The 22418-nt window shown below is 38.9% G+C and overlaps 1 protein-coding gene and 1 long non-coding RNA gene across 2 annotated transcripts in view; one reads left to right on the top strand and one right to left on the bottom strand.

Annotated features, from left to right (window-relative positions):
- The window catches only part of DNAH11 (dynein axonemal heavy chain 11), a 481578-nt gene that overhangs the window by 367256 nt on the left and 91904 nt on the right, over window positions 1-22418 (top strand). Inside the window, exons 60-65 of the mRNA XM_073677778.1 lie at window positions 2033-2176; window positions 4614-4796; window positions 8478-8579; window positions 12244-12378; window positions 19332-19505; window positions 20588-20823. Of these exons, the coding sequence (XP_073533879.1) occupies window positions 2033-2176; window positions 4614-4796; window positions 8478-8579; window positions 12244-12378; window positions 19332-19505; window positions 20588-20823 (974 nt within the window). The remainder of the gene's footprint in view (window positions 1-2032; window positions 2177-4613; window positions 4797-8477; window positions 8580-12243; window positions 12379-19331; window positions 19506-20587; window positions 20824-22418) is intronic.
- Window positions 1-22418, bottom strand: part of LOC141265116 (uncharacterized) — a 213289-nt gene that overhangs the window by 102037 nt on the left and 88834 nt on the right. Inside the window, exons 2-3 of the long non-coding RNA XR_012320048.1 lie at window positions 19528-19674; window positions 14615-14735 (exon numbers count right to left, since the gene is read on the bottom strand). This is a non-coding gene — a long non-coding RNA (uncharacterized lncRNA). The remainder of the gene's footprint in view (window positions 1-14614; window positions 14736-19527; window positions 19675-22418) is intronic.

Raw genomic sequence — 22418 nt, 5'->3', positions numbered from 1 at the left:
CCTTAATGGCAAAATTATATGCTAAAAAATTCTGACATGTCTAAACAGATGGTATGGTAAGCTATATATGCTAAAAGATAACAAAAATTCCTTACATGTCCAACAGACTGGTGTGATATGTGGTCCTGGTGCCCTAACATACGTTTCACCTTGGCTTCATCAAGGGGAGTGTATTTTCAGTTGTTTTTATTTTTCCACACTGTGTTTTTTAGAAATGTAACTTAGTTTTTTTCTGCAGATACTGTATATAGTGACACATTTTTCCCACACAAATTTTGTTTTCATTAAAAATTTTAACTTTCCATACATGGATGCAGAAGTAGTATATACAGTACAGACCAAAAGTTTGGACACGCCTTCTCATTTAAAGATTTTTCTGTATTTTCATGACTATGAAAATTGTACATTCACACTGAAGGCATCAAAACTATGAATTAACACATGTGGAATTATGTACTTAACAAAAAAGTGTGAAACAACTGAAAATATGTCTTATATTCTAGGTTCTTCAAAGTAGCCACCTTTTGCTTTGATGACTGCTTTGCACACTCTTGGCATTCTCTTGATGAGCTTCAAGAGGTAGTCACCGGAAATGGTCTTCCAACAATCTTGAAGGAATTCCCAGAGATGCTTAGCACTTGTTGGCCCTTTTGCCTTCACTCTGTGGTCCAGCTCACCCCAAACCATCTCGATTGGGTTCAGGTCTGGTGACTGTGGAGGCCAGGTCATCTGGCGTAGCACCCCATCACTCTCCTTCTTGGTCAAATAGCCCTTACACAGCCTGGAGGTGTGTTTGGGGTCATTGTCCTGTTGAAAAATAAATGATGGCCCAACTAAACGCAAACCGGATGGAATAGCATGCCGCTGCAAGATGCTGTGGTAGCCATGCTGGTTCAGTATGCCTTCAATTTTGAATAAATTACCAACAGTGTCACCAGCAAAGCACCCCTACACCATCACACCTCCTCCTCCATGCTTCACGGTGGGAACCAGGCATGTAGAGTCCATCCGTTCACCTTTTCTGCGTCGCACAAAGACACGATGGTTGGAGCCAAAGATCTCAAATTTGGACTCATCAGACCAAAGCACAGATTTCCACTGGTCTAATGTCCATTCCTTGTGTTCTTTAGCACAAACAAGTCTCTTCTGCTTGTTGCCTGTCCTTAGCAGTGGTTTCCTAGCAGCTATTTTACCATGAAGGCCTGCTGCACAAAGTCTCCTCTTATCAGTTGTTGAAGAGATGTGTCTGCTGCTAGAACTCTGTGTGGCATTGACCTAGTCTCTAATCTGAGCTGCTGTTAACCTGCGATTTCTGAGGCTGGTGACTCTGATAAACTTATCCTCAGAAGCAGATGTGACTCTTGGTCTTCCTTTCCTGGGGCGGTCCTCATGTGAGCCAGTTTCTTTGTAGCGCTTGATGGTTTTTGCAACTGCACTTGGGGACACTTTCAAAGTTTGCCCAATTTTTCGGACTGACTGACCTTCATTTCTTAAAGTAATGATGGCCACTCTTTTTTCTTTACTTAGCTGTTTTTTTCTTGCCATAATACAAATTCTAACAGTCTATTCAGTAGGACTATCAGCTGTGTATCCACCAGACTTCTGCACAACACAACTGATGGTCCCAACCCTATTTATAAGGCAAGAAATCCCACTTATTAAACCTGACAGGGCACACCTGTGAAGTGAAAACCATTTCCGGTGACTACCTCTTGAAGCTCATCAAGAGAATGCCAAGAGTGTGCAAAGCAGTCATCAAAGCAAAAGGTGGCTACTTTGAAGAACCTAGAATATAAGACATATTTTCAGTTGTTTCACACTTTTTTGTTAAGTATATAATTCCACATGTATTAATTCATAGTTTTGATGCCTTCAATGTGAATGTACAATTTTCAAAGTCATGAAAATACAGAAAAATCTTTAAATGAGAAGGTGTGTCCAAACTTTTGGTCTGTACTGCATATAATGTATCACTGTGTAGCAGAAAAATGCTACAGTCTGAGTACTAACAATTTGTTTTCTTATCTCAAAGGTAAACCTTACTGAGCTTAAAACCTTCCCTAACCCACCATCAGCAGTGATAAATGTTACCGCTGCTGTAATGGTGCTGTTAGCTCCCCGAGGCAGGATAGCTAAAGACCGGAGCTGGAAAGCATGCAAAGCACTTATGGGAAAGGTAATGTTAATGACATTCAGCTGACTATTCAGGGATCGGGTGGTATGTTTGTCTCGTGTTTGCATGGATTTGCACTGGGTAGTCTAGTTTTCCTACCTAAAGATCGCAGGTTACCTTGACTTAGATGACACAGCACTGGGATATCACAGCATAAAAAAGTGTAATCCAACATATTTCTTGATTCAATGACAATCAATGGCTCAATGACAGGGCAATGACTTGTACAATGTTGTGTTATATTAAAGGGGTTGGCTGGCTTTAGGTTATAATTCAGCAGTCTCTCTATGTGACTGCAGACTTGTGAATCCTCACATCGCGTACACTGTACGCTGTGAGGATTCTCCGGCATCGGGAACCGGCGGTCATGTGACGGCAACTATGTAATTTCCATAATTCTGGCCACATTTCGACTAGACATGTCTGGCCTCGCTCAATACACTTGAATTGAGCGAGGCCACACAGTCTAGTCAGCATGTGATTGCATGCATGAAAATCGCATACTTACAGTCACGCTCCCAGCGCTGGTACCGGAGAATCCTCACAGCACAAAGTGCGCTCTGTGCGGATTCACAAGTCTACAGTCACATGGAGTGACTACAGACTTGTACCCTAATGCCAGACTGGTAACCTTCTGTGACAAGTTATCAAGAGGGTGCGTTGTGAGTCTTGAAAACCTTGACTACAAGTTCTTAAAGTAAAAGTAAATCAGTGCTTGGCACTGAACACTATAACATTAAACATACCTGCCAGCAGTATCAGCCGCGGCGGAGCTCAGTACGTTGCTAGAGCACATGACAACATTGTAGAAACATAGAAGAATATACTGCATTCACCAAGCTTGGTGAAAAAAATCTTTCACTTTGAAGAAGTGCATATGCATGGGAGAGAGTTACCTGGTATAGGACTGGGCAACGGCCATTTCACGTTCACTTACGCTAACCGACCCTGTCAGATGACTCATGAGTGAACGCAAAGTGGCCGTTACTCAGTCCTACACCTTATAACTGTCCCCTATGACTTTTGATGAGTGTCGTATCATCTATTTTTCTACAAAGCCTTAGTTACATCTGTACTCCACAACATACTGATGGGTGAATTGTCCAGCAAAACACAATAGTGCCGATCATATCTAAAGCTTTTGGCTATGTGCCCACGATGCAGAAATGCCCTGGATTTTTTCCTGAGCGTTTCTGCATGTCCCTGGCAGAAAAAACGCATGCGGATTGTACATGCGGATTGTACATGCGTTTTTCCTGCCAGGGACATGCGGATGTGAAGCGTTCTTCACATGCATTTCCGCTTGCGGGTTGACAAGCGCTTTCCAAGCGATTTTAGCATCACTTGGAAAGTGCTTGACAACTTGGTCACACTATATAAATCCATGCAACCGGCATGGATTTACATAGTGTGACTGAAAGAATGTTAAAAAATAAAAAAATTAATCTATACTTACCTTCTGATGGCCCCCGCAGTCTTTATTCGCTCTGTCCTGGCTGCCGGCAGATCGCGGTACACTACACTGAAGGACCTGCCGTCACATGACTAAATGACGTTAGCGCAGGTCCTTCAGTCCACCGCGAGCTGCCGGCTAGCGAAGACAAGGAGACCAGGGGCCATATGAAGGTAAATATAATATTTATTTTTTATTTTATTCTTTTTTTCACATGTTCTATGGTACCCGGGTCCGGAGGAGAGTCTCCTGTCCTCCACACCCGGGTACCATCCGCACATAAAAACGCATATTATCCGTGTGTGCAAATGTGCTGACACGGATAATATGTGTTTCAATGCAAGTCAATTGCGGCAATTACGCTGCGTGTCCGCAGAATTAATGGACATGCTGCGTATTTTTCCGCAATGATCATCTGCAGTGGAAATTTCCGCAGCATGTGCACAGCACATGTGGATTATCATTGGGGAACATGGCAGGCCTTCTACCATGCATTTTTTATGCGTTTCTGCAGCGTTTTTGCCGCTGCGGAAACACTTAAAAAACGCATCGTGGGCACACAGCCTTAATGTGGGCAGCAGAAAACATGCAGTGCTTTGTATGGTTACATCCAAATGAACATGTAAATACATAAAGTGTAATACAACCTTGTTATCGACTGCAATGATTTTGTGTTTTGCAATGTGTTATGCACTTATCTCTATTTTACCTATTTACCAAGTTAATGTAGGAGCGGGGCACTCAAGCAGTGTTCTTTTTGTATTACACTAGAGAATTGGCTTATGGCTGTGAAATTGGCCCAGGTTTGGGTGCGCCTGTTGGCGATAGGGAACACATGTGTATGATGACCGTTTTAGTACATCGCCGAGGAATATGTTCACACCATGAAACCAGCATAAATAATTAAAAATGGTTGGTTGGCCAAACTGATCTTGTCCATTAGTTCATTCTTACTCTTCGTATTTATTCTATATTTTATCAATCTAGGTTGATGACTTTTTGCAAGCATTAATCTCTTATGACAAGGAGCATATTCATGATAACTGTTTAAAAGTGGTAAAGGAACAGTACCTAAGAGATCCAGAATTTAGCCCGGACCAGGTTCGCTCAAAGTCATTTGCGGCAGCTGGCCTTTGTGCTTGGGTCATCAATATTGTGAAATACTATGAGGTAAGTATTTCTTTTCCTATTAATCCGAATTGTTCTTGTGCTCCATGCTATTCACCTATGGCAAACAAGTACCTGCACCGCAAAGAGGTAAACAGTGAAGGGGCCGCAGCAGAGTGACAACAATGGTCTTTTTTTGAATAGTACCTGTTATAATTATTTACATACATTACCTGAAATTAGCATTAGTTGAAGCAGAAAAAGTAGAAAAAATGATCGGCTCCCCTATCGAAGAGTGCACAGGATCCCAATTCCAAAGGAGAAGCAGTCCACAAGCAGAGGTTGATCCAGCACTTCATTAAATTATAAGACTTTTTATTTCTTCATTTTAAAAACTTGTGTCACAAGGACGTTTGGACATCATCAGTATGTTGGCAAAAAACAGTCGATGAAAATGTCCCAGAGAGGTTGAACCTGTTTTGAGTACGTTTTCAAAACGCGTCAACCTAGAATATAAGTCTTTCTGGACTTTTTCCTCAAATGTTTCTTGCCAATATACCGATGATGCCCAAACATTCTTGGGATACGTTTTTAAAATGAAGAAATAAAAAGTTTAACATTTTATTGAAGTGCTGGATCAACCTCCATTAGTTGAAGCAGCCAGACCTATTAACTGGGGCCTCAATAATACCAAAAACTAACAAACAGAATTTTTACCCTACTAACATTTAATCTTTTATTAAATATGCATTCAAGACTAATAAATTACTCAGGCAGAGGAATAGTGAACACACAGTTAATACTTTTGGTCACACTAAGAGAAGGACATTAGAAGAGGGGTGTAGCTATTATGGATGATGTGGGTGCAGTCGCACCGGGCTCCTAGACCATAGGGGACTCGCAAGGTCTTTTGACCCATAAGAGAAGACCAGTAATATTAAGGACCCAGGTGGGGTCCTTGTTGAAGATTTTTCATTTGTGGCCACGACCTTCACAACTGCACAAGAATGAAAATCACATCTGAAAGATAGACCAAGTGTGACCACTTTTAATTGGCCTAATGGCTAAGGCAATTATTCTGCTTGCTAGACCAGACCAAATACTTCTTCCAATATGTGCTTTATTTGTTTTTTTTACTGCTAATATTCAGTGGCGTGATAGCCTGGACACTAAAATCATTTGGACCGCCAACCCTGCCTCTCTGTTGTATGTAAGTGGTCTTGAGCGATTCATCAGCTCCACCCTACAGCGCCGCACCTGGAGACGCTGACCGCGGCTCTTCAGTTTCCTGCTTTGTCTTTAAGGAAGTGACGTCACTGAATACCCCCTGATGATCCTCCAGATTGAGAGGGAAAATGGGTTGAGGTGCAACACAATGGGATGAAACACTTCATGATTCTCCAATAAGTTTATGCTTTATTGATGGATCATTGTTGTTCTCTTTTTCAGTGGAATGAGATTAGTGTAATCCTATATAGATTGTCAAGTGTAGGAAACTATTACATATACTTATAAAGATTACAGTGGGTTTGCTGTGATAATGTAAGTGTGTGAGAGCTAGGTGAACAATAGGGCATGCTAAGGGTAAGTCATTGGGTGACGACGGTATATTGTATATATTTCATTTTGGGTGCCGACCTCTGCGATTAGTAAGGGTATTGGGTAGGGTATAACAGCGCAATTGTTTTCATCAATCGTATGACTTGTGCCTACTTTGATATATTGAGACTATTATTTGGCCATTGGGCCTATTAAAAGTGATTGCACCAGGTCTATCTTTCATATGTGATTTATCTTCTTATGCCCAACTATTATTGTGGCTAAACGTACTTACTGTATGTTCACTATTCCTCTGCCTGACAAATGTAATGGTTATTGGCACACAGTTTTTATTTGATTTGTTTTTTAATGAATATCTAATAAAATATTATATCTTGTGGGGGTAAAAATTATGTCATGTTAGTTTTTACACCTACGGGCCTGCTAGTACTTTATGTATGTTATTTGTTTTTGACCTCACTAATACTATAAAGAAGTGCGACATCTTCCTGTCCTAGCAGCCATTATAACCCATATAAGTTAGGACAGGAATGTCAAACTCAAATACATAGAGAGCCAAAATTAAAAGCTTGGGCAAAGTCGCAGGCGAACCTAGATATTTATTAAAAAATGTCTACAATTGAGGAAGTTTTTCCTTATCATCAAATATAACGATGAACCTTTTCATATGGAAACAAACTTAAAGGGGTTATCCCATGAACAACTCTCCACATGCACAGTATGAGAACCCTACTGTACCCTCCCTCAACCCCCCAGCAAAGTATGGTGACCCCAACACAGTATGATCCCCCAACTGTAAACTCCACACAGCCCTCCAGACAGTATAATGGCCTCAAAAAGTGCTCCATACAGTATAATGGCCCCACATAGCGCCCCATACAGTATAATGGCCCAAACATAGTGCTCCGTACAGTATAATGGGCCCTACATAAATAAATACTCACCTCTACTCGTTCCCCCTGACAAAGGACTTATTCCGAAACGCACGTGGAGGTGTGCGCCACACTCAGTGTTTTGGACCACTAAGGTAGTATTCCTCTTCTTTTCTGCATAACTTTGCCCCTATGGTGTACACTCCTTATACCATATACTTGGCCTTCATGATCCTCATTATTTATACCATGTAACCAGCATTGTCTGGGCACTTGCTAAGCCCTCACTCCTTTTACAGTCTTTATATAAGCTTTGATTACTTTTGGCTCAACTACCTGTCATACATACGATTCTCTCTAGTGATTAGTGGCTGTGTGCACTCAATTCCCATGTCCGTTATTAAGTACCTACATTTTTTATATATTCTTTTCTAACACTAGTTATCAACCTCTTACATTACCTTCTATAATAGCTATTTTTGCTGACTGTATTTTTTGGTTTGCTTATCTTGGGCCATATTGGACCTGCATCTGTCATATGTTACAGCTTTCACAACTCCAGTCCACTGAATATCAACTTTGTACTTGGTACCTCTTTTCTTTCTGTGTGCATATTTTGACATGCTGTACTATGCTAGATTTATTGTATGATGGGTTTTCTTCTACCAGTATTTGATTCACTCCTCTATGGTTCAGGACTTTTAATTATTTATGTATGTACATAATTACTATTCTGATTTTATGTAGTGTGGGCACCCGTTTTTCTTCAGTGCCTCTTTGTAACCAATTACTTGTGAAATACAGGTTTTTTACTTTCAGAACTTCACATTTCTGACCTTCCATGACCATATGTTCGGTGTTTTGACTCTTAGGTTTCATAGTGCCCCATACAGTATAATGGCCCCCACATAGTGCTCCATACAGTATAATGGCCCCACATAGTGCTCCATACAGAATAATGGGCCCCACATAAAAAAAAAATACTCCCCTCTCCTCGTTCCCCCACTGCTCTGGTCTCTACAGCGCATCTACTGATACCCTGCACAGCGGGTGCGTTGTAATGATGTCATCATGCCCGCTGTGCTGAGACGTCAGACACAGAGAGAGAATAATGGTGGAAGGAGTGGGCCAAATATACTCAACCTGCAGGCCAGAGTTTGACAGGTGTGAGTTAGGACATGTTGGCAGATTTACTGAAATAACTGTGTTCTGTATTTATCATTTCTTTCCAACAAGCACAACCTCAAATAAGATAAAATGCTGAAACACTAAAATGTAAATCTTTGTTTTCTTTTCTATTTTACTTTTTCAGGTTTATTGTGATGTTGAACCTAAACGCAGAGCACTGTCTCAAGCTAATGATGATCTCAAAGGAGCTACTGAAAAACTTCATGCAATTCGTAAAAAACTTCACGTAAGTTAATTTTGCGAAGTGATTTTAGGTTCTGATATTATTATTTAAAACTAATAAATGGTTGTAAGATCAAAAATAATATGTTAGTCCTTACCCTATAGGTTATACTTACCTGTTATTTTTTCTTCTTAGTTCCTGTTACTTTGCTGTATTTCAGGTTAGCTCCATTAGAGCATAGCTGTAAGATATTCTTACAGCTTAAGGGAAACATGCAATCAGGAAATTACCCATTGTGTTAATAACTTTTATTTTAATGTATGTTAAAAAAGAAAAATATTTTGTTTATGGTTTTGTTTTTTTTCTTTTTTCAATTTACTATTACACTATCTATATAAAAAAAGAAACCTTGCAATTTTCATACCTGTCACTAAGCTAAGTACTAGACTCATAATTCCTATTCTGTCAAAATCATTACAGGTAGGATTACAATTAGTGTTGAGCGAGTATGTTCTATTAACCCTTTCGCCGAGTACGCTCGGGCCAAGCTCCAAGTATTTATAGCTGCTCGGTGATATGGTTGAATCGCTCCCGTGTGCATGATTTGCGACTGTTTGACAGCTTTATTACATGTGAGGAATGTCTATTTCTTGCACATTCCTCACATGTACTAAAGCTGTCAAACAGTTGCAAATCATACACACGGGAGCGATTCAACCTTATCACCGAGCAGCTGTAAATACTTGGAGCTCGCCCGAGCGTACTCGGACAGAACATACTCGCTCAACACTAATTACAATGATTAATGACACCTTTATCTACAGTAGATTATACAGTAGCCAATGTTCATAATAAGTGATTGTCACAGCTCACCACTTCCCCACCTTTGCCCAGATCAGAGAATGCCTAAAAAACGTTCCTACACAAGTGAGTCAGCCAGTCTACTGCTGGATATCTCCATGTGGCAGCTAAAAAATACCCCAGGAAGTATTAACCTAATATTAGGCTTAGTGGCCAGTGAGAAAATTGCAAGATTTTTGAAATTTTGTTGATATGGTGACATAAGTTATAATAAAAAAAACCTTAACAATACATTTACCTTAAAAATCTGATTAAAATAATTAATTTTCTGATGTCATATTGTCTTCAAAAGAGTTCTCTGGCCATGTAGAGGTCATATTGTAGACATGTATTGGGTATACCTGCTTTAGTTTATCTGCCAAATATGGGCCGTTCACTATTTTGACTGTTTATTCCCTTTTCATACTGTTTGGTTTAATTAAATCATATGTACAGGAGTCAAATGTTATCACAATAGTTTCTCTTTTCTCTAGGTCATATTTAATGGTAGCAAGTGATAGCGTTTAGTGATATAAACCTTCTGTCCTTTACCTATAAAACACCCCTAACCCACAGCTGTTAAATGCAGCTGTCAATCTGTGACAGCAGCATATAACAGTCGCTGGCTTGTGTGCATGTCATTCTCTCCACCCATTGGCGCGACTGTGGTGTGATCGCAATGGGTTGTCATCACAGTCGGGGGCCAGATGATCGTCATTACACAGGTTCTTTGAAACCCTGCCTGTGGCCGGGCTTTGAAGGAGACCATGATTTTTGCTATATGAAACGATGCTGTGGCATTGCTGTATATAGCACAAGCGATCAGACAAACGCATCTTCAAGTCCCCTAAAGGGGCTAACAATAACAATGAGAAGTAAAAAAAAAAAAAAAGTTTTAAAAAATCTGAAAAAAAAAAACTAAAATTCAATTCCCCCCATTGAAAATAAAGATATTAAAAAGCTAAAAAAAAATACACATTTGTGGTATCGCCACGTTCATAAAAGTTCGATCTATCAAAATATAAAAATAATTAAGTCGTTCGGTAAACACCGTAAACGAAAAATTCAAGAACACCAAAATTAAGTTTTTTTGGTCTTCGTAATTCCACAAAAAAGGCTGTAACAAGCAATCAAAAAGTCACATCAATCCTTAAATGGTATTAATAAAAACGTCTCGCTCCACAAAAATTAAGCTGTCACACAGCTCTGCCAAAATGTAAAAATGTTATGGGTCTTGGAAAATGGCAACACAACCCCCAAATTTTTTTTTTTTTTGCAAACTTCTGATATTTTTTTCACCACTGAAATAATGAAAAACACTGGACATGTTTGGTATCACTGTAATTGTATTGTTGAGCAGAATCATATTGCATGGTCATTTTTACCACAAAATATCCAGTGTAAAAACAATTCTCAAAAAACAATGTCAGAATTGCATTTTTTTTCTCACAATTTCACTGCACTTGGAATTTTTTTCCAATTTTCCAGTGCACGAAGTGGTAAAATGAATGATGTCATTCAAAAGTGCAACTAGTCTCGCAAAGAACAAGCTATCACACTTCTATGTGGAGAGAAAAATTAAAGAGTTATAGGTTTTGGAAAAAGGGGAGGAAAAACAGAAAAAAGCTAAAACGTAAATTGGCCCCATCGTGAAGGGGTTAAGCTGGGGTGAAGCAAATTACACAGCTAGAATATTGTTGGCCAGTTAGCATTAGCAGTCTAAAATATTTTTTTTACTTGAGTGCTACTTTAAGAACAGTGCTTTTTAGGAGTAGAGATATTCTGAGACACTACTCCCCTCAAAAGTAGGTTAATGGGCTACCCAATAGACACGCCACCCAGATGGTGCCCCTGTCCAAAGGAAGATGACCCTGTACTGAAATAAAAAAAAGGGACCAACATTTAATATTACTTGCAGGATAGTCTGAGTTTATTCCATAGGTAATACCAGATGCGTTGATTCAATGTGGCAGGGGTCTTGTAACTAGTAAAATAAACAAAGAAGATTCAGCAATAAATAGGAAGAGGCCATCCTTTTCTCTATCATTGGTTTTGATTGCTCCTCTTTCCCCTCCCCTGTGTCTCTGCTTCCTCAGATTGGCTGCTGTGTATAATACAAGTCTATCCTTGTCAGGCTCAGAAGGAAGTCAGTGCATGGAAAGCTGACTCTATTACAATAAACATTTAAAGCACCACTCCAGTGGTTTTGATTTTTTTTGCTTTTGTTATATTACCGCTAGAGTGGTGTCACTAATGCAAGTTCTCTGCCCCTAGTATTATACTCACCAGCTGCCGTCTTCATCTGTTCTGAGTGCCACTCCGGTCGTCTTCTGTGGGTTGTGACCTGCCGGATTGCTCCAGTGTTTGCTGGGTGTTACGGAAATCACAACTCAATGTAAGTCTATGAGGCCAGAATGAGACTCTCATAGACTTACATTGAGAGCTTGTGACCGTTACCTCTGACTTCAGGTCAGTCAGGATTTGCAGTCACAAGATGTTGGATCGAGACTGGAGCAGTGTTGGGAAAAGCAGAAGACGGTGGCTGGTAAGTATAAAACTAGGGGCAGGGAACATGCATTAGTGCCCCTCCACTCCACTCCACTCCAGCTGTGAAATAAAAAATAAAAAAAGTGCTTTAATATTCAGATTTTCTTCACCCATTGAATTCTTTACCACATCAACTATCCAGATGTGGATGTGATTTTTTTTTTCTGTCTCATATTTTAATGGTAATGTTTCACTGTTCTTCCTAAAGTTGGTTTACATGTTGTGACACTTCTACATTAAAAATGTTGGCATGACATGGGCATCTCATAGATGTAAAGCAACACTTCATATTCCAATACATATTTGTAATATATAAATATATGTGTGTTTATACTTAAAGGATCTGGACAACAATTTGAAGAGACTGACACAGTCTTTTCAGAAAGCAACAGCTGAGAAAGTTAGGTGCCAAGAAGAGGTTAATCGTACTAACACCACCATAGAACTGGCCAACAGACTTGTCAAGGGACTCGAGGTTCGTAAAAGTCTTTTCTTTCTACAGTTGCAATAAAAAATATTCAATCCCCTTTGCAAATAAGATTTATTAGCCAAACGTGTAAACTTTCTGCTCTTTGCAATAATCCATTTAAACACAAAAACAATTTAAATAGCTCAACACAACTAATATAAGAATTGGTTTCTCCAAATTCAACGCAAAATGCCATTTTTTTCAGCCCGTTCATGACAAGCATCTTTGTTTAGTTCATAGTAAAGCATCTTTGGCTGTTATAACCTGCTGCAAACATGATGCATAGCCAGACAGCAGTGTTCCTCTCAGCCCCTTTTTCACGGCAACGGCCTCAACTCAATTAATATTCTTGGGTTAACAAGGGTTTGTGCAATGCCTTTTTACACAAAAAGCAAGTGTAGAATTCTTAAAGAGATGACACTAAACTATTTATTTTATATGTTTTTAATATACACATTGCACCCAACCTGTAGTTTTAGACTGTGTTCCTGCTTGCAGTTTTATCATTTTTTTTCTGCTGTTAAAGGTGTTGTCCACTACTCAGAACCCCTTCTTAATCACAGTGTTTCCACTAAGTAAAATAATAACACCTACACTCAACTCCGGCACCATTTCACCATTCCAGTGGTGTTGCCACTGGCTCTTTCGTGGCTCACGTGATGTTGTTATATCACGTGATCCCTGCAGCTAATCAGCGACTGCTTCACTCTCTCTGTTTTTGGGCAAATCCGACATCTGGAGGAAGTGAGAATTGCGGCTGCTCTTACTTCCTCTGGATTTTTTATTTGGCTGAAGGACGGAAGAGTGAAGCGGCCACTGATTGGCCACAGGGATCACGTGATATAACAATCTCACGCAAGCCCCGAGAGAGTCAGTGCTGATGCCGCTGGAACGGCGTCTGCACTGGAGGGGAGTATAAGCGTTATTATTTTACTTGGTGGAAACATGGTTATTGAGAAAGGGTTGTCTGAATAGTGGACAACCTCTTAAATATGGAAAAATGCTGTAAAAAACTATTAAGTGAAAATATATGTTGCAATATATATACTTGGACCCAAGTATAAATTAAAAGGGTTGCCCGGCCTTCCAATAAAAGTCTGCAGTCACTGTATGTGACTTCAGACTTCTGAATCCTTACAGCATTCATACCACATGCTGTCAAGATTCACCGATATTTCTGGCATTTTTGGCACATATGCGATTTGTGTACGTGCAGTCATGTGTCGACTGGACACCATTATCCTCGCTCAATACAAGTGAATTGAGCAAGGCCGAGCATGTCTGTTCGGAATTTGGCTGGAAATATGCAAATCGCACACTTGCAGTCACATGACTGCCACTCTCACTGTCAATACCAGAGAATCATGACAGTGTGCAATGTGCACGCTGTAAGGATTCAGAAGTCTGCAGTCAGATAGTGACTGCAGACTTTTATCGAAAGACTGGACAACCCAGTAAAATGCTGTTAACAGAAGCTCCAACCATGTGCAGAAAACAGAATAAAAACTCTATGCTAATCATAAAACAAGAAGAGATTTAAAAAAAAGCTTGTGTTTTACTATCTGGTTTTGTTTATTATTATAAAATATAATATAGGTGATATAGTCCCTTACAGTATACTCTGAGTTTCTACCATTGAATTTTTATACTTGGTAACAGGGAAAGTATTAATGAGTTAAGAAGCGAGATCTATTTCCAAATGAAATAAACAAGCGTTAATGAGAGCACATGAAGAACGGTATCTAGAAGGTTATTTCCTCCTTATCGCGTAGACCTGGAAGCTGATAAATCAGTAGAATAATTCAGGCAGTTTATATTTAATCATTAACTAACTTCTAAGCTGAGCAGCTGTTAAAAATTAGAAATGGGTCATCGTAGCCAAGATGACATTACAAGCAATCTATAATGCATTAGGATGAGATTATAGTGATTTTTAACTGTCTGGAAATGTATTACACTGCATGTTCCTACACTTAAACTGTTGTTAGCCAATGTCACTTTTGATTTATGGTGCGTGGACGGCAATGGTGAAATTATTGAAGATTCAAATAGATGATCATTCCATGTTTAGAAAATCTCCAAGTTTTCTTGGAGATTAAAGAAAGGATTTTCATTGTAGTTTATAACTTGCTCACAAGCAGAATTCGTAAAATAAAAAAATAAGATGTTACAAGGGTTTTTTCCATTCTAAATGAACTGAGTTTTCTGCACAGTAGGTGATAAGTTAAAGTGGCAGACTTACTTATTGGCTCCTAATAACATCCTGATTACTTCAGATGCAGCAAGTGCGGTAGCTACAAACATTTTATTTCTCCGCGGCTCCGTCACTTCTGATGATTTAATTGCCGTGGAACGATACCAAACTGGAATTAAATAAACATATTTTCACTTGCAATGGCCGAAATGATGAAATGAAACTCATTTAAGCCTTAAAGTAAGGATTAGATATAAGAATGGGAAAGTACACCTATATATATAAAACTAGTATTATGTTCTTTATGTAAAGTGTTTGTGTCACTATATATTTTTAGTTATCCACAATTAGAGTGGAATAAAGAATATGCAGAATTGAGTATCTAATAATTGAAAAAAACATGACCAATATTGTCTTTGTTTCGCTGTAAGTAAACCTCACAACTAGAGATGGGCAATTTTTTTTTGCACTAATCTGGTCTGGTGTCCACTTCATTACTTCAAGAAAGCCATCATGGTCACTAAGCCTCATGCAACATTATGATGCATGTCACACCGCGATGTCTTGATTTGTGCCGTTCCTTGACATCATAATATCGCAGGGAATTAGTCCTCTGAAAAGACACCCACGATGCTGGCATTCGATTGCTGGCCTTGGAATTTTACACTGCCCTGTTTTGGCTCCCACACAGAAGTGTATGGTGAACCAGAGTAGTGCAGATGGTTTGCTCATCTGTACTTACTGCCCTATGTATAGAGTATCCTGGAAACTTAATCTAGGAGTCACGTGACATTATCATTTGACTACATCCACGTTTGGTTATTATTCTGTATGAACATTACCAATGTGGATATGTGACTGCTTGGATGTGATATCATGATTGTGCCTGAGGCTGGAATTTTTTACATAGGACCATGTTCATGTTACAGTGCATGTTATTATAGAAAGTACAAGTCCTTTAGCTTAACTCAGCGGAAAACCTAAAAATTTGGGTTTGATAGCAAAAAAAAGATAAGTACACCAATTCTATCCACAGAATAAGGCCATAAAGTATATGGTACAATAATCTACAAGAAAAAAACTTTACAAAAGGCCAAAAGTATAAAGATAAAATAGAATATTTCATTGATACATTTTAAAAAACATAATAAAGGTACATATAAAATTGTCAGATAAAATACACAAAGGCACAAGGTGGGTGTATCCGGACGAGAAAGCAGTAAGTATCTATATCATTTAGCCCAGAGTAAAAAATGTCTATGGCACTCATATATATAAAAAAACTAATCCTACTGTTGTCAGTAGAAATAATCATTATACAAAATATAACATAGTGCTATTCATATATAGAGTATAGAACAGAATACAGGCGTTCAATAAAATCGTACCCTGGCCGAAGCATTTCAATGAGAAACGCGCGTCGGGTGTGGTGGGACCCTGGATACAACACATGAGGTAATGCAGGATACACTTGTATTTTTGTTCATCTAGATTTCATTGAATGCCTGTATTCTGTTATATACTCTATGTATGAATGGCACTATGTTATATTTTGTATCATGGTTATTTCTACTGACAACTGTATGTTTAGTTTTTTTATATATATGAGTGCCATTGACATTTTTATTACTCTGGGCTAAATGATATACATACTTACTGCTTCCTCATCTGGGTACACCCACCTTGTGCCTTTGTGTATTTTATCTCACAATTTTATATGTACCTTTTCATGTTTTTTAAAATGTATCAATAAACTATTCTATTTTATCTTTATACTTTTGTAAAGTTTTTTCTTGGAGATTATAACAAAAAAAAGAGACAAATTTCTCCCATAGAGATGAAAGAAAAAAATCTGACCATTATACTGTAAGCCCTTATATTCCCTTCCCCCTAGTTGTCACTGCAGGGGGATCAATTTGGTCATACAGTAGCAATTTAAATTATTTATTCATTTTGTAATTAGTCTTTATAGGTGTGTGTGTGTGTCTGTGTGTGTGTGTGTATGTGTATATATATATATATATATATATATATATATATATATTACAGACCAAAAGTTTGGACACACCTTCTCAGTTAAAGATTTTTCTGTATTTTCATGACTTTAAAAAAGATTTTTCTGTATTTTCATGACTTTAAAAATTGTACATTCACACTGAAGGCATCAAAACTATGAATTAACACATGTGGAATTATATACTTAACAAAAAAGTGTGAAACAACTGAAAATATGTCTTATATTCTAGGTTCTTCAAAGTAGCCACCTTTTGCTTTGATGACTGCTTTGCACACTCTTGGCATTCTCTTGATGAGCTTCAAGAGGTAGTCACCGGAAATGGTCTTCCAACAATCTTGAAGGAGATCCCAGAGATGCTTAGCACTTGTTGGCCCTTTTGCCTTCACTCTGCGGTCCAGCTAACCCCAAACCATCTCGATTGGGTTCAGGTCTGGTGACTGTAGGGGTCAGGTCATCTGGCATAGCACCCCATCACTCTCGTTCTTGGTCAAATAGCCCTTACACAGCCTGGAGATGTGTTTGGGGTCATTGTCCTGTTGAAAAATAAATGATGGTCCAACTAAACGCATACCGGATGGAATAGCATGCCGCTGCAAGATGCTGTGGTAGCCATGCTGGTTCAGTATGCCTTCAATTTTAAATAAATCTACAAAAGTGTCACCAGCAAAGCACCCCCACACCATCACACCTCCTCCTCCATGCTTCACGGTGGGAACCAGGCATGTAGAGTCCATCCGTTCACCTTTTCTGCGTTGCACAAAGACACAGTGGTTGGAACCAAAGATCTCAAATTTGGACTCATCAGACCAAAGCACAGATTTCCACTGGTCTAATGTCCATTCCTTGTGTTCTTTAGCCCAAACAAGTCTCTTCTGCTTGTTGCCTGTCCTTAGCAGTGGTTTCCTAGCAGCTATTTTACCATGAAGCCTGCTGCACAAAGTCTCCTCTTAACAGTTGTTGTAGAGATGTGTCTGCTGCTAGAACTCTGTGTGGCATTGACCTGGTCTCTAATCTGAGCTGCTGTTAACCTGCGATTTCTGAGGCTGGTGACTCGGATAAACTTATCCTCAGAAGCAGAGGTGACTCTTGGTCTTCCTTTCCTGGGGCGGTCCTCATGTGAGCCAGTTTCTTTGTAGCGCTTGATGGTTTTTGCAACTGCACTTGGGAACACATTCAAAGTTTGCCCAATTTTTTGCACTGACTGACCTTCATTTCTTAAAGTAATGATGGCCACTCGTTTTTCTTTACTTATCTGCTTTTTTCTTGCCATAATACAACTTCTAACAGTTTATTCAGTAGGACTATCAGCTGTGTGTCCACCTGACTTCTGCACAACACAACTGATGGTCCCAACCCCATTTATAAGGCAAGAAATCCCACTTATTAAACCTGACAGGGCGCACCTGTGAAGTGAAAACCATTTCCGGTGACTACCTCTTGAAGCTCATCAAGAGAATGCCAAGAGTGTGCAAAACAGTCATCAAAGCAAAAGGTGGCTACTTTGAAGAACCTAGAATATAAGACATATTTTCAGTTGTTTCACACTTTTTTGTTAAGTATATAATTCCACATGTGTTAATTCATAGTTTTGATGCCTTCAGTGTGAATGTACAATTTTCAAAGTCATGAAAATACAGAAAAATCTTTAAATGAGAAGGTGTGTCCAAACTTTTGGTCTGTACTGTATAAATCTATATAGAGAGAGAGAGAGAGAGAGAGAGAGATATCTATATATATATATATATATATATATATATATATATATATATATAATATATATATATATATATATATATATATATATATATATATACACATTGCCGTCTCCTTGGTCAGACGGACTCTTCAGGCACTCCAATACACAGTTCACAGTAGGCAAGTTTGATGCAGTTGACCGCAACCAATTTTATTATTGGTTCCCTATATGCATCAGCAAAAGGAAAACACAAATGATACAACCTAAAATCCTATATATATAATTCAGTTAGTATTACCTTAGTTAATTGTTCCTTTCTAGCTGTAAATTGGTAAAGGGGGTCTTGTATGATGAAACTGCACAGATTTGTACAACACACATTCTCCCCTGGGGGAGCGGGAAAAAAGAAACTCCTATCACAGTTAATAATGATGATTACACATCTCCTGTCATACGATTATGTAGGAGATTAAAGTTCAGTCTCCTGACTGCATGCCTATATTATATTAGTAATTTAGGAGAATATAAAGGAGTGATAATCACACTGTCCTCCACAGCAGCCAAAGATGATATTGGCTCTAGCTGGTGATGTGACATTGTGATGCTGGACCATGGAATTTGTAGCAGAGCATAGAGGAATAAAAATGCAGGGTAAAATCTGCAAAAAAGTTTTACAGCATTGATTCTGTAAAGTAAAAGTGTTTTTACTAATTAAAATTTATAGATACATTCTTTTTTTCTCATGTATTTTTATTTTCAGATTGCAAATTTTATTATGTTTTCTGTTAATGATTATGGAGGCATCAGTTCAGAGATATGCCACAGATTACTTATTGAATTCTGTAGAAAAGCTTTCTACGCATGCGCTGTCATTTGTGCAGAATTCATTGCGCTTTGTTTTCAGCTGAAATATACACAGTATAATATGTATAACCAGCTTTAGTTTTAAGCAGATATAATAATAATAAAAATGAAATCAGAAATGTATATTATTGCTCCATATTAATACTCTGAGAGCAAGAAGCGCCTCATAATCAATTCTTCTTCCGCAGTCTGAAAATGTTCGTTGGAGTGAGTCCATCAAAAACTTTGAATCTCAGGAAAAAACTTTATGTGGTGATGTCTTGTTAACTGCTGCATTTATATCATATGTGGGGTCATTTACAAAGCGATATCGTCAGGAACTTATGGAGCAAATGTGGCTTCCTTTTCTCAAGTCTCAAAAGGTAAAATAATAAGAATATTTACCATTCCTGGCGTACGTTTTCTCCTTGTGCTGTACAAGGTTCTCATGCAGGAGCTCAGCTTTCTTGTCTTATGAGCAACGAGTTTCTAACTAGTTTTTCAATCGGTTGTGGGGGTTGAACAGCACAGACCCCGTCGAATCTGCAGCACCTGGAACAAAGTGAATATAGTATGTACATATATCAATTGGGTGTCTGTCTTTTCATTTTAACAATTTTTAGCATGGAGTGTGAAGCCTATCTTGTCAAACATAATACTGATCTGCATACTGCAGAGTAATGAACATATTATTTATTATTATTATTTATTTATATAGCACCATTGATTCCATTGTTACTGTACATGAGAAGGGGTTACATACTGAATACAGATATCACTGTATCAGACAGACTGGTACAGAGGGAAGAGGACCCTGCCCTTGCGGGCTTACATTCTACAGGATGATGGGGAAGAAGACAGTAGGTGGGGGGTTTCAGCAGCTCCGGTGTTGGTGAGGCGGCAGCTCTGGTGTTGGTGAGGCAGCAGCTCCAGTAGTGGTGAGGATGCAGCGGGGTCATGGCAGGCTGTAAGCTTTCTTGAAGAGATGGGTTTTCAGGTTCCGTCTGAAGGTTCTGAATGTGGCGGATAATCAGATGTGTTGAGGCACAGAATTCCAGAGGATGGGGGATATTTGGGAGAAGTTTTGGAGGTGATTGGGGAAGGAACAAATAAGTGTGGAGGAGAGAAGGAGGTCTTGGGAGGACCAGAGATTACGCGAGTAAAGATATTGGGAGATTAGTTTGGAGATGTACGGAGGAGACAGATTATGGATGGATGTAGAGGTCAGTGTTAGTAGTATGAACTGGATATGCTGGAGAATTGGGAGCCAGTGAAGGGATTTGCAAAGGGGGAATGATGTCCCTTTATTCCAGTGTTTATCTTATGTCTATGATTGAATTATCTGGACCGTTCTGTATTGTTTAACCATTTTTCCTGATTAAATCATTGCTAATTTTTGAAATAGAGATGTTGTGTATTTTTACAGAGAAAGCTAAATGTACTAAACTACATTTTTTTCATTCAGGTTGCGATTCCAATATCTGAAAGTCAGGATCCAATTGCCATGCTGACGGATGATGCTACAATAGCAGCCTGGAATAATGAAGGTTTGCCTGGAGACAGAATGTCAACTGAAAATGCCACCACCTTAATAAACTGCGAGCGATGGCCTCTTATGATAGATCCACAGCAACAGGGCATCAAATGGATTAAGAATAAATATGGAGCTGCCTTAAAAGTTATCAATTTAGGACAGAAAGGGTATGTGTGTAATACGAAATATAACGGGACAGTCTTCTTATTTTTAGAAAAATACATTTATTTTGAAGATGCATTAAAGGTATCTGATTTGATGTTTGTACAATACATACCTGCATTTTGCACACTGCACAGATTGCTCTTTTAGGCTCTGTTCATGGTGCCCTTGGAGCACATATCAGCGATATATGTTCTGAATGTGTGCTGCATACTAGATTTATGCATCTCTATGCCTAAACAAACACATACATTTGCCATTGGCTTTGATTGTAAAGAAAAAAATGTAGGAATTACCATAATATTTGGATTTGGTGCTTGATTTCTGTGACAATGCTGAAGTCCTGGCCTCCATTCATGTTAATTGTACAGCAGGTCAGTAGGAATTTTGATTTGCAGCCAATATCAGTAAAGAAGCCAGATCTCAGAAATCTTATGGTTGCACCTTGTAACCCCAGCTCAGTCGTGGATCCATTCCACAATTGACACCACTGGCGCTGAAAGTACAATGGGGTTTGTTCAGCTCCAATTTTGAATCTGTGGTTTTGAGTTCAAAAATAGTTTTAAAGGAATCTTCCACATCTCTGGCACGGATGTGAACAAAGTCTTGAATTTTTATATAACTAGTTTAAAGTTTGGACATAAGAGGGAACATCTCTTACAGTTTTTTGTTCACCTGGTGGTTTTGTGGAAGGATCAGGCACAGCATTGAAAAGAGCATGCAATGGACGCCTGAAAACTCCTCAAGACCACCACAGCTCCACCTCCAAGAGATTCTGCATCCTTTATCGGGAATCTGTCGCCAGCTTTTTTATACCCTAATCTGAGAGCAGCATAATGTAGATTGTAGAGACAGAGACCCTGATTCCAGCGATGTGTCACTTAGGGGGCGTTTACATGGACCAACTGGCGAACTCAACCACTGCTGATCTTTAAACTTTTACTGATCAGCAGTAGTTTACACAGGCAGAGGAAAGTGAGGGATCTGTATAGATTGGCTGCCATAATTCTCAACAGTGTGAGTCCTGTTTAAACAGAATGAGGATCTTTTGTGCTGCGCAAAAGTTTATTTCGCCCAATGAATTGAGTGTTTTTCCCGTTCATTGGATGATCGGCAGCCTGTTTGCTGTAGTTTTGATGATTTCCTGATTTTATCTCTAGAGGACTAGTAAATCTGCTGCCATATTGTCCTCCATATTCATGAGCTCTGTATAACCCCACCCCTATGACTGATTGGCAACTTTTTGTGTACACTGTGCATAGGCAGAAAGCTGACAATCTGTGATTTGGATGGGGCTATACAGAGCTCAGCACTCCGAGAACTGCTAGATCTGCAGCAGAGAAAACAGTGATTTTATGAAACCTGCCCCTACATTATGCTGCTCTCATATGGGGCAGCAAAAACCTGCTGACAGATTCCATTTAAAGAGTAACTAAACCTTTATTACTTTTTTTATATTTGACTAAACCTTTATAACTTTTTGTTGTATTTGAGTACTCTTTTAATTGCAGGTAGGTCCTTAGACCTCCACCGATGGCTCAGAAAAAACCTTATGAAGCATATGCTTTAGATTAAATCCATACCTTTCTATGTGCATGCT

Source organism: Phyllobates terribilis, unplaced genomic scaffold (assembly GCF_046119375.1).
Source record: "Phyllobates terribilis strain yellow unplaced genomic scaffold, ASM4611937v1 Scaffold_4__5_contigs__length_816908805, whole genome shotgun sequence".
Classification (NCBI taxonomy): Eukaryota; Metazoa; Chordata; class Amphibia; order Anura; family Dendrobatidae; genus Phyllobates; species Phyllobates terribilis.
The sequence above is the reverse complement of the archived record's forward strand: the minus strand, read 5'-3'. Positions and strand labels throughout refer to the sequence as shown.